This window comes from Podarcis tiliguerta (genome assembly GCF_965153285.1).
Source record: "Podarcis tiliguerta genome assembly, chromosome: 3".
NCBI classification, from domain to species: Eukaryota; Metazoa; Chordata; class Lepidosauria; order Squamata; family Lacertidae; genus Podarcis; species Podarcis tiliguerta.
Window position 1 is genome coordinate 36,136,190 of NC_139536.1, and position 17,883 is coordinate 36,154,072.

Genomic DNA, 17,883 nt, shown 5'->3' on the forward strand with positions numbered 1-17,883 from the left:
TACCATCGGTTCTCAGCAGCATGCACTGCAGTCTCCAGACTTGTGTCTAGCAAGGCACCCAGGTATTGTACGTGATGTGTTGGTATCACCTGACTCTCTGTTGCAGTCATGAAAAACCCATAGTCCTCTGGTCTCAATACACCAAATGAAGGAATGATGATGTCTAAGTAAGGGTACAAAAGTATCCCTACCTGCTATGGATAAGCCACAACAGTCACCATGATCTTTGTGAAGACCCCAGTGCCCACTTGAGAACAGCTGGTCTCAAGTCAGGCACTGAATAGGAAGAAGTGTACTGAGGATTGCATTGCAAAATGCCTATTTGAGCTCCAGCCTGGATAAAGAAGCAGGCTCCTAACAGATCACAAATCTACCAGTCACTGCTGGTGTGATGAACCAGGAAGGCAGGCAGGCAGGCTGAATTGGGTGGGGTGGCAGAAAGATGTAATGAGGAACAATAACAATAGTGTACAGGATATTGGCAGAGCATGGGAGTGCAAGGGATGGAAGCTCCTGTGGAACATGCACCAGAAATGATATCTGTTTTTTAAATATTATTTTTTATATTTGTATCACTACTTTTACAATACTGTTCTGCTGTTTTTATGTAGTATTTTTGTATACTGCATAGAGATTTTTAAATTTGGAGCAGTTTAGAAATGCTTTTGAATAAATAAATGAATGTCACCTTTGAAGCATTAAAAAAACAACCTTCTTATAATCATTGATAGTAAGGAATCTTATATATTCATCTAATCTCGGACAAAGAACACACACACCTCACCAAGAAAGGGAAAAGAAAATGTGCATAAATAATGTAACTACTTGGGTTTTGTTGAACATTTCACACAGGGATATAAAAAAATACCTTGTGCTTGAAATTTTCTCACAGATGGTTTTTTAGTACGCTTAACTTCGTAAATCTGCTCAAATATAGATATCAGTTCTTGCACAGCATCTTCTATGTGTCTGCTTCTGTTGTTTAATATTTCAGCCCATTCCTTGGTGCATACCTGTTCATGATATACAGGAAGAATGTTTACAATACTGGGGGGGGGGGGGATCAGAACACTTGGCGAAGGTAGTAATTCTGTTAGTTAATACAGTGGTACCTTGGGTTACATACGCTTCAGGTTACAGTGGGAGGCCCCATTAGCTAAAGTGGTGCTTCAGGTTAAGAACAGTTTCAGGTTAAGAACAGACCTCCAGAATGAATTAAGTTCTTAACATTAAGGTACCACTGTACCAATAATATATCACAAATGAAAACTTATTTTGAAATGTATTTAATTACTTATGGTTACAAAAAGTGACACATTTTAACTCTGATCTACACATATCACTTCTGAAGATTCAAAAGCAATAATCTTATATTTACCACTACCAGTATTTTAATATTATCAGAATATGAAGTGCTTTAAACCAGAACAAATCATCTGGCCTTAAAGTTTGAACAATCAGTCTTATTAGATATTATTATTCAAAAAGATCATATTCTTCAAAAAATATCATATAAGGAATGAGTTTCTATGGCAACTGTGGGGGTTTCCCACCTTACAGGAACCTACTCAGTTGCTGAACCCAATACGAAGATCAATCCTAGACAACCAAGACAAGACATCTGTTGCTTCACTCAGGTAATACGCAAAACACACACCTAAGACAGATTTTGCCATAATTTTACTTCTTAAACCTGAAGTTTCCAAACTATAGGAACATGGTTCCAAGGCAAATTAGCAGCCCAGGTGAATGGACAAGTTTGATATTGCTGTGGATGCCAACAAAATCCTACAAGTCTTCCCTCTCCTCTGCCTTAACAGGTATCTCATGTTGTAATATACAGTTATTGACTCACACTTGCATGCCTAAAAGGGTTAATGTGAGACCTGAGATCACTTTGCCAGTGTGGGTGTGGCTTAGTTCAAGGGAAGCAGAGCGACAGCATCCAGCTCATCAGTCTCTCCCCAGAAACCAGTGTAGCTTACTTTTTTCATTCAAATCCAGCTCATGCAACCATGTAGCTTGAACCAAGTGACAAGGCACCGGAAGGGTTGGAATAACCCTGAGAATTTTGGCACAAAGCTACCCAAGAGCCTAAATACACCAGCAACCAATTTTTAATGAAATTTATTAAGAATAAAAAATAAAGGAAGAGGACAAATGGAAGGTGCAGAATGTTGCTTCAAGAAAATAACAAGAAGAATCTTTTAGTTCAAGTCTATGTAACTGATATCTACTTTGGAACAGGATTCTGGTCTACGCATGTATAAAGTAGTAGCATTGATGGTCAGGTGAGGTGAGAGGCAAAGGAGGGTATGAGAACTAATCAGTAATGTTGCATGATCGCACACACAATCAATCAAAGTGACAAATAAAAATGTCTATTTGGAAATATATTTGTTCCATTAATTTTTTTAAATTGTGGTCACCTCATTGCGTGCAAGTAAATCCTCCACTTTTGTTGGACTTTCTGGTAGTATAAGTAATAGGGTATTTGCCATATCTTTCATTGTTAAATCAATCTGCATTTCGCTCAAGTCATTAATCTGTTTAAAAAAAAGGTAGTTAATAACATGCCAATGTCTTTCAAGGGTTTCCACAACAGTATTATTTCGGGAATCCCATATATTTTGATTTTGAGGGGCAAAAACCTAACTCACCCAAAAACATCAATGAAGTTAAAGTACAAGGGCTGTGATTCAAATCCACACAACTAGTTTCACATGCCCACAGAATTTGAGCCCCCACCCCCGCTTTGCCCTTGTCTTCACATGCATGGGAAGTCCCTAACTCACTAAGGGTTTAAGACCCATTGGCTACCCTCACCTGGTTTAGCTGGCCAGTCAAAGCCATTCCTGGGCTCTGGCTGCAGTCACATGCTGATAGCTTCTAGAAGCCACAGGTGAATGCTGAGTGCAGGATGGGTACCAAAGGTGGACAAACTACCCCAGAAGGAACACAATGTGTCCCATACCAGAGGTACTACTCTTCCCCTAACACTCCATACATCCCAAGCTGATGGTGCAATATTAGCAATAAAACAACAACAAAAATGTGTTGAACACACATTCAAAATCAGGTTTACCTTCTTCAAAAGCTGATTAAACATTTTTATGACTTCATCAACTTCTTGGAAGAAGCTATCTAAAGTCAAAGATGACCAGGTTAAAATGGTAAGCCCTTGCCTCAGCACAGATTCTACCTACAGAAAGTAGGAAAAAAGACAAAGACAGGAAAAATAGGCATTTATTGTGAATGCTATAGCATATAACAAATCGTAATGATAGTTAAGTATTTCACTAAGCCTTTCTTTATAGATTGTACTGTGTAAAGTTAAATATAATAATCACAAACATTTTATCGAATCCTAATAAATTTATTCTTAAACTCACAAATATGGAATCATCTTTAGTTTCTCTATTCTCTCCTTTTATATAATTCTACAATATCTATATATATTTTTCAAATCAAAATCTGCAATAGATCCCCTGTGGATTGGTATAAAGTCCTGGATTTGTACAGTCTCCATGCCACCTTTGTAGAACTCAACAGAGAGGAGGATAGGTCAAAACGAGAAGAAATGGGCCCTACCTACTGCTGCCCTACATGCCTTCTATGCTACCAGTCACAACTCACCTTCTTCATTTTGGGTGCCATCAAATTGACAAAGACAGTGGGTACTTCTTGACACAAATTTTCATAGCAGTGTAGAATATTCTGAGATTTAAAACAAATATTCAATAGCTTAATGAATTTTAACAGAATTTACAATGTGACTGTGCAGTAGAATATCCCAAAGCCCCCCGCCAAATTTTGGAAGAGTTAGAAGGTACTTCAAAGAGATGTTTGGTTCAACTTTCTGCCGATACAGCAAATCCTGATACGTCTCATCCTCTGCTTAAAAACCTCTAATAAATAATTATCTGCTACTGTCCGTGGCTGCCTGTTGCACTATTGAACAGCATGTATTTCCTGTTAGGAAGTTCTTCCTAATGTTCCTGTGTATGCTATTTGAAAGCACAAGCCATTAAAAAAAAAAAAATAGGTGAGGATTTACTGAGTGCCATGTGCTTGGTGGCTTCACTGACAGGAGTATCACAAGTATTAAGAAAGATATTTCTCCTCAGACAAAGAGCTCTGACCTCTGATGATTCAAAGAATCTGCAAATAGGACATTTTACACTTTCTCACTTAAAACTTCAGACACGAAGCTTCTCTCCCCATAGCCAGTATTCCACCACAGAACCACACATAAGATTAAGAATTGGGCTGCAGGTGTTCTCTATAAGACACATTTCAGTCAGCCTTGCCCTATTGGCTCAAAATAGTCAAAATAGACATGACAACCAGGCTCTATCTTTAATTTTTAAAGTCTCTCTATTGTCACACCCCCCCCTAAAAAAACCACCAGCTATGATTTTTAAGAGACAAAGAGGTACATTCACACATCTAAATCATCGTGCCTATTTTTCCATTATCTAGGCAATTGTGTTTATTAGTTGGAGACATAAAGAAACTGATTCAGAAATAGATTTCAGAACAGTAGTCATGCAGCCATGTATACCTTGACTCTGGAACATTTCCTGCCTTGGGCATTAGGTGGCAACAACTGCCAACTTACCCACCTACCTGATGGCCTGACACCCAAGGAAAACAGGCTGACATGATGCCAAAATCCAACCAAAATTGCACATTATTTAGAAAAGAATATAGATCATCACTGTTTACCTACCTCCAAGCTTAATTTGTTTGCCTTAACATGGCTTTCAATCTTAACTATCCTCTTTGCCTCTTCGGGCACATCTAGTCCCATTTTTATCATGCATTTTGTCTCCCGAACAATCTCTAAAATCTTGGGGTCAAAATTAACCAAAAGCTTTCCAGTTTCAGGATGACGAACCAAGAGTGTAACCTGCAATGCTGAAATTAAATTGGGGTTTGGGGAAGACATCATAGAGTTTTAGGTCCATTTTTCTATCACACAAAGTCATGATGTTGCCAAGAGCAAGTGCAAGGATAAAGTCTTTGTGCGGCAGTTTGGGTGGTCGCCTATGCAGTGTGACAACAGGGGGGGAAGCCAGTGAGTGGGCAGAACAAGTGAACAGGCAGGCAGTGTAAGTGGCCCCCGCAAGCCTTCATTATTTATTGTTATTTATTCAACTTATACCTGGAGGTCTGAGGGTGGTTCACAACAAGACCACAACATATAACATCAAACCAAAAGCAGTAATCCAATAACCCCCAAAAAGCCACATTCTAAAAGGGTGTTGGACGTCAATAAGATCAACCAAAGGCCTGGTTAAAAAGGAACGTTTTTGCCTAGCACCTAAAGGTGTATAATGAAGGCGCCAGGCAAACTTCCCTGAGGAGAGCATTCCACAGATGGGGAGCCACTGCAGAGAAGGCCCGTTCTTGTGTTGCCATCCTCCAAACCTCTTAAAGAGGAGGCACACGAAGGAGGGCCTCAGAAGATAATCTCAGGGACCAAGTAGGTTCATATGGGAAGAGGCGATCCTTCATGCCCCCCCACACTGCTGTTGTGGGTGCTACCACGACAAAGAGAGGAAGTCTTGCCCCCCTTTGTCCACCACCCACCATGGCAAGAAGGAAGCGTGCAGTTCTTCTGTTGGTGGAAGTGCAAGGCAGAGGGGGCTGAAGACTTTCTCCTCTTTGTTCCCCTCTCCCCTGGGAGTGGCTGCACCAGTCTTGGGACTAGGGCAAGCTGTGTGGGGATGATGGAGGGGGAGTCTGAGGTGAGCTGTGAGGGATTATGGATTGGCAATGGAGTGAGGGGGGGATAGTGGGTAGCTGGGGGTGGCGACAGGCTGGATGGGGATTAAAGGAACTGTGAGGGGATGGGGAGTACACAGGGCTGGTGAGCAATGCCAGCAGGGTGGGAGGCTCCAGTTTAGTAATATCCATTGCAGCTCAAGCAACATACCATACTGTAGCTGTGAAATTTCCTTCATCCAAGCTGTGTGAAAGAGCACCTCAAACTCCACCAATACATAGGAAATTCTATTGAATAATCGAACGACTGCTTTACCTTCTGCGCTTGCCAAGATGTCTGAATTTTTCTGTTGAAATATTGAAATACATAATAAAAAGGTAAGTGAATGAAATACGGTGTCCTTTAATTAAAAATAAAATTAATGAAGAAGGTATCTGTTTCGCCCCCAGACATACTGTATGATCTTGCATAATGTGATAAAAAAGGCTTTCAATATTACACATATGCTGTTAATGCGCACCAGTGCTCCTTCAGTGTAATTACAGACAGCATCATAATTCAGCTTTTATATGCCTCGGCCCAAAGTCAAATAAATACATGAAGGAGAAACGCATAAGCAGTCTGGGGTTTGTTCACTTTCTCTTCAGCAGTTCCCGCTGCTGAATAGATAAGCAACTTTTACAACACATAGTAGTTTATCTCTTTTGACAGTTCGGAAATGCTGGAGGGAAAGCTAATGAAACCTTGGGCTGCATGTGTGGCTCAATCCTGCACTCGCATGGAACATCTTTTTGGATCCTGGCCAAAAGGTATAAAGAAAACTATTATATGAAAGTTTTTATTGATAATGTTGAATTCCTAGAGAACTTCCCCTCTTCCCAGCCAGGTACACAGTACAGTGGTACCTCTGGATGCGAATGGGATCCGTTCAGGAGCCCTGTTCACATCCTGAAGCAAACAGAACACACATCTGCGTGTGTCGCGTTTCGCCGCTTCCACGCATGGCGACATTTTGAGTGTCTGCGCACGCGTGAGCGGCGAAACCTGGAAGTGACGTGTTCCGTTACTTCTGGGTTGCTGCGGAATGCAACCCGAAAATGCTCAACCTGAAGCATATTCATCCCGAGGTATGACTGTAGTATATAAATATGTAAACTGAAAGGAAAGGAAAGGAAAAAGCTCCAAAACAGTCCAGTGAGAACTGAGCATCTTCAGGCGTCTCCAGGTGTCATGGATCCAGGACCTAACTACACATTACATTACGGTAAATGTTTACCACACAGTGATACTAAGCATGGGCTGTAGTTTTATTCTGAACTGCAGTGCACAATAGGCATAATCCATTCCTTTCCCAGCTGAAATACAGATGAAAATTACACCTCACATGGCAACTAGCCTTTAAAAACAGATCCTGTTGGCGGTAACAGGAGTTCTCTTTCTAAACCAACCACTTAAAATGAAACTTAAAATGAAAGTTTATAAACCACAGATGCTGCACTCTACACACCTAAAGCAACATGTAGTTAGGCTCACCACTGGAAAAGGAAAATGGGAAATGAAGAGGGGATAAGAGTGAATAAGCCTGTAACACACGGTAGCCCAAGCATCACAGGGGCTGCATACCAATGGTGGGTGTGGCCAAATGTGGGCATGGCCACCCCACTCTTTCACTTTCACATGCACATACACAACATACATCCATTCAGATCAACCGAAGGGTTTTTTTGCTCCTTAAAAAGGTAAAGGTACCCCTGCCCGTATGGGCCAGTCATGTCCAACTCTAGGGTTGTGCGCCCATCTCACTTAAGAGGCCGGGGGCCAGCGCTGTCCAGAAACACTTCCGGGTCACGTGGCCAGCGTGACGAGGCTGCTCTGGCGAGCCAGCACCAGCGCCGCACACGGAAATGCCGTTTACCTTCCCGCTATAAAGCGGTACCTATTTATCTACTTGCACTTAGGGGTGCTTTCGAACTGCTAGGTGGGCAGGAGCTGGGACCGAAAGACAGGAGCTCACCCCGCCGCGGGGATTCGAACCGCCGACCATACGATCGGCAAGCCCTAGGCACTGAGGTTTTACCCACAGTGCCACCCGCGTCCTTACTGCTCTTCAAATGATCAGTGTGATGACCAGGGAGGGAGTAATTTTCATGTGCATCAAGCCACTGACTTATCTGCTCACCCCAGGGCAATATCTGCATTAACACACACACACCAAAAAATGGTGAGGTGTTGTGGAGCCAGAAAAAGTTGTCTTGGAGAGCACAGCAGATTACTGAACTGAGGGTTATATACTCCTGCTCTAATCATTTCGTGTATCCAGGATAGATGGGATACTTCTTCAGGAATGAAGATGAGCATTCCTGTTAGGGGGTGATGTTATAATGTCTCTTCATACAGTTTTTTAAAAATTAAGAAAAAAATCCTCTTGAGATACCTGATACCTTTATCTCTGCAGTGAAATAATGACAGCTTCTTTGGGTTTTCTAGACACACAGAGAGATTTTAAAGTGACAGCAACCTGACCTTTAGGGCTATGGCTAACAAGAATCAAACAACTGTGGAAATATGCACTAGATACTAGTGAGCTGGGATGTTGCTTTCAATATTGCTTTCAAACTCAGCAAAACAGCTCCACCTGCAGACTCTTCTACATCATTCCACACTCAGCAGCACTTTCTGGAAGATCAGAAGTAAGGTGATATTAACAAGCAGTATTCTTGCCAGTGGACCACAGAAAGGCGAGACAATGTAATTGAGCTGCTGGCTATGGTTTACAGATTATGTCACTTTCAGGTGGGTGATAATCAGAAACTTACATAAAAATAGTTGATTGGCTCACTGATACGCCTGAACAGCTGCCTCACCCACAATATCTTTCCTGCTACAGGGGGCATGTTTCGAGCCAGGGGAGGATCCTCCTTTTGAGCCTGATAAAGCTGAAATAAAGAAAATGTCCAATTTAAAGCACGCCTTCTGCTAATACTTTACATCAGGGCTGGGAAACCTGCAGCACTCCAAGTGCTGTTGAATCCCAGTCCCCCTCAACCCAGGCAAACATTGCCAATGGTCAGGGATGGCAGGAATTGCAGTCCAGCAACATCTGGAGGGCCGCAGGTTCTCCATCCCTTGCTTGAGCTATGAGACATACCTCTGTAGCTATTTGGAACTGACAATATCCCATCAAGGCAGCTTACAAAAATAATATAGCAAATTACAAAATACAATGAAATACAACTGAAACTTTTCACAGCTAAAACGGACTTTAAAAGCAGCAAAACAAAACTAGCAATACGTCGTTTTTAAAAGCGTTTAGCTGGAACAGAAAGTTCAATACATTTTCAACTGCTGAAATTGAAAAATCTAAAAGCAACAATCTAAAAAAGTCAAAGTTTTCTTAATAAAATTGCTCAGCCAAATCTGAAAAAAGAGATTTTTGATGCCCTTTTAAAAGCTAGCACTAATGTGGCCAGCTGTACATCCTTTCAGTGCAAGTTCCATAAACAATGGCCACCACTAAAAAGGGATTGTTTCTAGTTTCTGCCAATCTGACCTCAAAGGCAGACCATGAGCAGGTTTGTGTTCCTGTAGGCAGAACTTCCAACACCACATCCTGAAACCACTTAGGGATGATTAATCTATAATCCAGCACTTCCAAAGATACCGGTAATATAAAAATCAGTCTGTAATGCTATCAAAAAACATAGACATACAAATAGTGTTTCTCTGCTTCTCCTGTTGGATTAAGTATTTTAGATCTTTCATTGTTATGGCTGTAGGTCAGCTAAAAAAATTTAGCTGATTTATCATCAGCTTTTAAACTTATTTTTAAGTTTTAATAAAAGGAACTGTTTATTGTTACAGGGGATGGTCATATTTAATGTTAGTAGCTCAGCGCATGGTGGGGCAAGGTGCCAGCAAGGTCAGTGAGGTGCAAACGCAAAAGCTTAGCCAATCTGCTGCTCCTGCTGGTACGTTTGCACCTTGCTGCCCTCCGCCTCCTGGTAAGCAGCAGTCACTCATCTACCAGGAGGTCAAGTAAATGCCTCACCATCCACTACTATTAATATTTTTGTCTTATTTATCTATAAGCAATTTTTTGAATGTATCTCCACTTTAACTGTCATAAAGGCCCTCTTCCTATTACAATACCACACCAGAACCATGACACCCTCAAAACAACAACACCCAAGGGAATACTAAGTCACACTCCAGCTGTTAACATTTTGCCCCCATCAAATAAAATTATTCTCTACAACTAAAACTGATTAAATTAACAAGTAAAGGTGGCTGTTTCTACTCAAGGTAAATGCACCAAGACTGCAATCCAAAACACATTTACTTGACAGCGGTAGCAGCTGACAGGACAGGGAAACTTTGCTTACCTGGCTTCCCAATGTGAAAAGGAAGGCACAGTGGCATAGTAAGTGTGAAGCCGTGGAGCCAGTCTGATGCTCCTACCACTGTCCCTGCACCATGCCAGCTGCTGTCCTCTGCTGGCCACTTGTAAAAGGTAAAGGTAAAGGACCCCTGGATGGTTAAGTCCAGTCAAAGGCGACTATGGGGTTGCAGTGCTCATCTCGCTTTCAGGCCAAGGGAGCCGGCGTTTGTCCACAGACAGCTTTCCGGGTCATGTGGCCCACATGACTAAACCTCTTCTGGCGCAACGAGACACCGTGATGGAAACCAGAGCACACGGAAATGCTGTTTACTTTCCCGCCACAGCAGTACCTATTTATCTACTCGCACTGGTATGCTTTTGAACTGCTAGATAGGCAGGAGCTGGGACAGAGTAACAGGGGCTCACCCTGTTGTGCGGATTCAAACCGCCAACCTTCTGATCGGCAAGCCCAAGAGGCACCAGCCACATCCCGCTGGCCACTTGTAGCATTTCCCAAGGACCTGAATGAGTCTTGCTTTTGATTAGGCATGCTAAGGACTGCACCATAAGTACCTTTTTAGTTGCCTCAAGTTCCGCAACGTAATGCTGAAGAATACGCCCAATCGTGTGTGCAATTTCATGCTGAAGGCATGGCATATTCAGCTTCTGAAACCTAAAGAGATTAAACGGTCAACAGTCTCCAATGAAAGGTTAGTCAACCTACTGTTAGGTTACTGCTAACACCATAGTTCTGTATGTTGTGGCTGCAATGAATGAAGAAAACCACTTCTGTGTATTATTTAGACACATGTGTATCCTGAACTTGAATATAAATTTCCCAGGGTGCCTAACCACTTAAGTCTACAGCATCATGGAAGTTATGCTATGTGAGAAAGAGATGAGGAAGAAAGAATTATTATTATTATTATTATTATTATTATTATTATTATTATTACATAAAATGTGCTGCCCTCTCCAACCTATCTAGTCACCTATGATTAGCAGAGGGGAACCATTTCTTCCTCATCTATTATTATTATTATTATTATTATTTATTAAATAATGGCTGGGTTTCCCCAGCCACTGTGGCCAGCTTCCAACAGAGATTAAAAATACATAGTAATTCTGTTTGCTGTGGCCAAAGTGTTAAAATGGCATTTGCTGCTCGTCTGTGAAGGGAAAAGTCAGACCACCAAATCTGAAATGAAGATAAGCCAGGGAGCCATAGCTAATTGTGACTGCCCAACGTGTGCCCTCAAAGCATTTGGAGGTGTGCATTTCCCTTTTGAGCTTTACCTGGTTACCACAGCAAACCACATTGTTATCACCAGTTTAGCTGCAATGTGAAGCAGCTTCCACTACATGGTTATCCATCCAGTGGAAGCACCTTCCTCACGTTAAGATGTTCACCCTGCAGTGACATTATTCTCCAGTAAGCCAATTATTATGTGATAATTGTCCTGGAGCCTTCTTAGTAAATAGAAGCCACAAGAATATAATCTACTTTGCTTCAGATGGTGGTATTAACTGTGCTACAAAGGAAATGAGAAATAAGCTGGCACGTGACACCTTTTCTTTTATAGCTCAACTGTATTTTAGAGAAGAGGGAATGTATTGTTTGAAAGATGTGCAGGAGAAACAGCATGATCTTACTAGAATTGCATATGCTTAAATATCACCCAACTGTGCAGTCCGGACTGCACTGCGTGTTTGAAAAAGCCTTCTAGTTCCTCTAATTTAAAGTATTTCCTAAACATGTTTGCCATACCTCTGAAGGAGCTGGAGAGCATGTTGTGAAGACAAGATTCGTCCAAAACAACCAGCCATAAATGTCTGTATCTGGACCTAAATAAAAAAATGAAACATTTAATGGCAGCAACTGAGGCTGGAATCCCACTTATCTGCAAGTAAGCCTACTGAAGACAGCTGGAGTTACTCCTAAGTACAGTAGATGTGTTTAGGACTGCAGCCTAAATAATTAACTGTAGGTTTTCTACAAAGATAACAAGAGGCAAAATAATTAGTATTTATTTCCTTTATTTATGCGTAAGATTTCTCACCCACCATAACGTCTCAGGGGAGGTTACAGCAATATAACCATACAATCTTAAACAAGTAAAACAATTCCAAACAAAAGCAGTACAGAACAGATTAAACAAAACAGAAGAGCTGGATAAAGTGGGTGCCCTCTGCGCCAATATACAGGGCACCCAAACAGGGATTTGGGAGGAGGAAGGGAGTCAGTTGCTACAGTCAGGGGCACCCCTCCATATTTGCAGGCAAAAATTATGCTTTAGGGGGGAAAGCCCCCCAAACCAGAAAAGCATGGCTGGCACCTTGAGAGGAAAACTCCTATTTAGGAAGTTAGGATACACTGGAATTCATAAATGTATATAACTGACAGAATCTTAATTAAATAGGAAAAGTGTATGGGTGATATCCAACATTACTCATAATCCAATAAGATGCCAAGTAGATCCGGTGATATAAATGGACTTAAGTTAATTTATCAGATTCAATTCTCTCACTATGACTTAAATCTCAAAAACACCAACAATTTCTATCACTTGATCAATTGTTATGTTACTTACCTCTAAATTTTCAATTTTTGTCATGAAATCTGCGAAATCCACATCAAACTCTGTTTTCCGTGGGTCAAGAATATCGTATTTTTTCTTTTGAACGCTTTGGTAGATGTTTTTGAACTTAATTGCCATAATATCAATTCCTTCAATGGTGGACATACTCAGCGCAGAAAAGGTTTGAACTATGGTTATCATCTCTGTAATCTAAAATAGGGGGGTTGTTTTCACTATAAAGATAATGGACTTCTTTAATTTTTATGATTTATTAAATTTTTGTACTGCCCTTCATCCAAAGATATCAGGGCAGCTCACAAGATTAAAATACAGGATAGAAGCACAAAATAAGTAGTGAAAACAAAAACAAAACCAAGTAATACCCCTCCATCCCTCAAATACATTTAAAAGGCTGTATAATATTAATAAGCCAAAGGCTTGGTAGGATTACCATGTCACAAATACTAGGTTAGAACTCTTCTCACTGACATGAAGTTTTCTCTTTGAAGGGATTTACACACACCCCACAACCTCAGTCTAAAGTAATATAACTCTGTTATCATTTTACCACCCCAGTGTATGTTTGGCCCAAACTACACTTGGACAAAATGTACCTGAAAGAACTGGGAGCATTGGTTTTAACTCTAGATTGTGACAACAGCAGGTAGTTCCCAACCCCCTCAAAGAAGATAACCAACAACACCTTATAAACTCCTCGACTTATGTTAACGTGATCCTTTAGTTAATAGGCTGAAATCGAAATATAGCATACATGGTATTTTATTCTTAAAACAGGTTTTTGAAGCACAATTACCTTTTCTAGCCTTTTGCAGAAAGCTTCAAATTTGCCAAAAATATACATCTCAGAGACTTCGAATGTCTTCTCCCCTGAAGTCTCCAAAATTTGTTTTCTTGTTTTATGAAAACTCTTCTGATACTCTTTAAACAGAAAAATACAGTCCTAAGAACAAATAGATAGCAATTAGTACCAGCAAGCAAGCAAGAAAGGTTTATTAGGCAGGCTGCCTACAGCTATAAGCTGTCCCTTTAGTCCTCTGCGTGGGCAGGACAGAAATTCAATAAATCAATTCAATATTCCAATTATTGCAAGAAAAAATCCTACCATTTACAGTTGTTTTTCCTGTGTACGTGGCACTACCCAATTAGAATTTGTCTTTGCATTTTTATATGCAAAATTAATATTTCATATAGCTTTAATGGTTGTCATCTACTGAAATGTGAAGAGACCTAAATTTATTTTTGCTCACGTGGCCAAGCAGTGGGAGTTTTGTGGAGAAAGTTTTCTTAGCTTATATGATGAGTGTTCTTCCCTCTCCTGCCCTGACTGCTGAACGTTTCTCGCTAATTAAGGGGAAATGATGACAAAATGCTTCCTATTTTGTAACAATTCAAAATTAATTTCTTTTCATTTCCTAGTGTAAAGACCAAACCACAGAGTGCTGTACTGAGACAAATCCCCCGAGACCTAATTAGGAAGCAAAATCTGCTAAGATAGAACAATCAGAATTTTTCAAATATAAAAGGAGCATGTAAATTATTACACTATACATATTGGACTAATAGATGTAATGAGAATACACTATAGTAGCTTATTGAGAATGAAAACCAGAGTCTTAGTGCACAACAAAAATACAATCATTATAATATATGTACACACACACACTTTCAGAAAAACATCTGCAGGGAGCAGTTGTAACGCCTACTGAAATCATGCACTGTTGCCACACAAACCTGAATTTTCTTAATTACTATAGGAGTATCCTGTTCCCATACACGATTAAAACCTCCATCAGTAATATATGCCTTACATGCTGTTACCATTTGATTTGTAACCTATCATACAAAAAGACAGAGAAAACATTATGTCAGAATTGTTAGAATAGAAGGGAAAATATATACTGTATGCAGTGCTAATTTTCTAGAAGAAGTGCCAGAACTTACCACAAATGCTTCCCTTGTTTTCTTATCATGGCAATTGCGCTCACCTGAGAGATGCTGGAACTGAGTTCCGGCTGAAAAAAAGTCCTGACTACATACTATCTGTCTATGACAGTGGTTCTCAAGGGGTGCAGTGTGCCATACTGGTGTGGCAGGAAAGTATGTCAAGTTTGACGAGAAGATCCAAGGGCAATCAAAGAAACATTTTAACATTTCAGTGCAGTGTAGTATCAAAATAATATTTTTTCTTTACAGAATATGGATAGGTATCTTTTCAAAAGGAGAGCAAGAACGCTGGCTATTCCTTTACAGTTCTCCATGACATATTGTTGTGAACAGGAATTTTCATCTCTGACTCAATATGAAAGATCAGAAAAGAGAAAGGCTGCTTTGTGTTGATGAGGAGAGGAGAGTTTGCCTCAAATTGGACCTAATATAAATGAGATTTCCCGGCAAAAGCAAGCTCCCACCTCTCAGTGCATTTGTGAACATACTTATATAATAGGCTTGGTTATCATTATATGTTGAGAATAATACATGTTATTTTGAGAATAATACATTATTACAATAAACATGTTATTGTTTTATCCTTTCTGGATGCCCCACAATCATATTATGAAGTAGCTGCATTCTGTGTTATAAATCAAGCACTGCTAGGAGTTGTTTCTTTTTGTTTCCCAAGGTATTTCTTATCACTAAAGAATTAGGTGTGGCACAAGCAAATTTTTTTTCTGAAGGGAAATTGCATGAGCCATCTTCTGTGGAAAGAGACCCCATGTTATGGAGGGAAAGGCCAAGCGTAACTACTTCCCCCGTCAGCGTATGAGACACCCGCAGCTTTTCTCCCATGCATCTCTATTCCCCTCTCTTCCCTGACTTCTGTGCTGTCTTCCTGAGACACCCTCTCTCTCTCTCTCTCTCTCTCTTTCTCTCTCTCTCCTCCATGAAACACGTGCTGTAAATGGAAAGATCTGACATACCACATCCATAACGCAATATAAGGAAGTTCAGCACCGAGAAGAAGGGAGAATGAGCAAGCAAGCGGACAACTGGCAAAGAGGGTTTGGCAGTTAGCTCAGTTGGCTAGAGTGTGTGGGATTACTTTACGTAAAGCACCTGATTCTCTCATTTTGCATTCTGGGGAAAAATCTGCTCCTTTAAATTTACATACACATCTCCACCTACTTTTATAAACAGTGACGTCATTCTCTCAGAAGTGTTATAGTATCTTGAAACACTATGAATCATTCGGATAGCGTTAATCAAGTTCTGTATTCCGTGGGCCATGGAAACCTAAAACAAACATTTTGTAGAATTAGATAAATTCATGATGTGAGACAAGATGCTTTAAACTGCCAGCTGGGGTGACGAAAAGCAGGAAAGGGGCGTCTCTCTTGTGAACGGGCTAAATAACTGAACAGAGAAGTAATGGAGAGCTCTGTGTGTATCCTCTACACGTGCAATGTGTACTGCTGGACTCGGTTCCTCCCTCCTGCCATCCACCACTGATGCTCCATCCCACAGACCTTCATGTTTCAGGGTAATGGCCACTGCCCCATTTACATAAAGGTTGCGCTCAGATGCATTGCTAAGTCACAAATGCACCAGCAGAGCTAATTTGGCACACAGGCACCACAATGACCTCCCCACTGCTTAATTCCTCTCCCTCCTAGTAAACAACAGCAACCTGCTTGCCAGGAAGATGGTGTAGTTGCTCTGCTCCACCCAGCAAGCTGCTTTTGTCATGTGCTGGTGCACGCAGTTTGTGCATCCCTGCTTTGCTCCTACCTGGTGTTTGTGGGTTTATTTCTCCCAAACAAATCACAACCAAGAAGCCAAGAACAACCCTAGGTTCAGATCGTGATTTGTTTGGAATGAAATAAAACTTGTGGTTCAGACAGCATGCTAAGGCAATTGCTGACTCTGTGGTTTGTTTCCCTTCTGGAGGAAGAGAGGAACCAAAGCAGGAGAACTCAGTCTGTGTGCACCAGCACAAACTGATTTGCTTCACCGTGGTTTATGACGTAGGGTTACATCTGAATGGAGCCCAAAATAGTATTCAACAACTCAGGGAAGCAACCATTTCTCAATGTTAACAGCACTGCCCTCACTCAAAATGTGACACTGACTCTTCAGATATGAAATCATAGGATTATAACCGGAAGAAAATCAAAAACTCATCACCATGTTCCATTGGGGCAGCTCAAGTGTTGTCACAGGGTTGTATGGGCTGGCAATCAGAGAAACTTCATGGCTGACAGGTGTGTAGTAAAATGTGAAGTAGGAAAGCAACTTTTGAATAGTAATAATGATCATTAATGGAGGCAAGGGGAGAGCTCTGAATGGCCATTAAAGCTCAATAAAATACACCTTATTTACCTACTTATTTGTCACCTTTCACATCTTAAAGCAGTAATTTCAGCTTCAGTTGGGGAAATCAGTTTCAACCCCTACCACTAAAATTATTTCCCAAAAGACATTAAATGAATGAGTTTCTTGCTACAGTTGTCCACTAGTGCCCTTCAGTCATACCATAGTGGTGGGCCATTTTCTCACTTTTGCATAAAACATGACTGAAAGCACCATGTAGATAATAAGAAAAGGCATGATAGAAAGCAGGGTGTTTATATTATGCAGTATCCTCATCTTGGAGAGCTTGCAGGAGAGGTTGAACTTAGACAGCCTTGGTATCTGTGTGCAGCTGCCACTTGCAGTGAGACACCGAACTATCAGTGGTAGCACCCACCTAGGCAGTGAAATAATCTCAGGCCTTGAACTGAGTCTGCACACCCAGGCTGCCCACGGCATCCAGCTGGACAGAAGGTGTAAAAAGGGTTTCATCTTCCAATTCAACTTTGATGCATTCCTGTATCCTTTGGCTGTTCTTTAATCCTGACCTCTGGCTTGCTCTTTGGCACACGTGAGGAAGCTCATCCCACTGGTGGGCAGGATCCTCCTCCAACCTCCACAGGCCACTTTGACAGGTGGGCAGAACCACCTGCATGTCAATCACCTGATACCACAATGATGTCAAGTGAAGCCTTACCAGCTTGGAATCAAAGTGCGTGGGCAAAAGGCTCAGGGGTTTGCAGGCGCTGCCAATCAGCTGACCAGTGTGTGAATCCCAACTTCAGAAGAGAGCTTCCTTTGCTTGGGTCACTTGAAACCAAACCACATACACAAAGGCGAAGAGGTTTGCAGGTACCACCCATCAGCTTTTCAGTGCTGCCTGCAAA

General features: G+C 41.1%; 1 protein-coding gene across 2 annotated transcripts in view; it reads right to left on the reverse strand.

Annotated features, from left to right (window-relative positions):
- The window catches only part of DNAH8 (dynein axonemal heavy chain 8), a 124,857-nt gene that overhangs the window by 92,993 nt on the left and 13,981 nt on the right, over window positions 1-17,883 (reverse strand). For both annotated transcript variants that reach the window (XM_083434372.1, XM_083434373.1), the window contains 13 exons: window positions 15,833-15,940; window positions 14,441-14,542; window positions 13,503-13,649; window positions 12,701-12,898; window positions 11,878-11,954; window positions 10,683-10,782; window positions 8,548-8,667; window positions 5,942-6,077; window positions 4,733-4,920; window positions 3,637-3,717; window positions 3,086-3,202; window positions 2,430-2,546; window positions 869-1,013 (listed from right to left, as the gene is read on the reverse strand). In XM_083434372.1, the coding sequence (XP_083290498.1) occupies window positions 869-1,013; window positions 2,430-2,546; window positions 3,086-3,202; window positions 3,637-3,717; window positions 4,733-4,920; window positions 5,942-6,077; window positions 8,548-8,667; window positions 10,683-10,782; window positions 11,878-11,954; window positions 12,701-12,898; window positions 13,503-13,649; window positions 14,441-14,542; window positions 15,833-15,940 (1,636 nt within the window). The remainder of the gene's footprint in view (window positions 1-868; window positions 1,014-2,429; window positions 2,547-3,085; window positions 3,203-3,636; window positions 3,718-4,732; window positions 4,921-5,941; window positions 6,078-8,547; window positions 8,668-10,682; window positions 10,783-11,877; window positions 11,955-12,700; window positions 12,899-13,502; window positions 13,650-14,440; window positions 14,543-15,832; window positions 15,941-17,883) is intronic.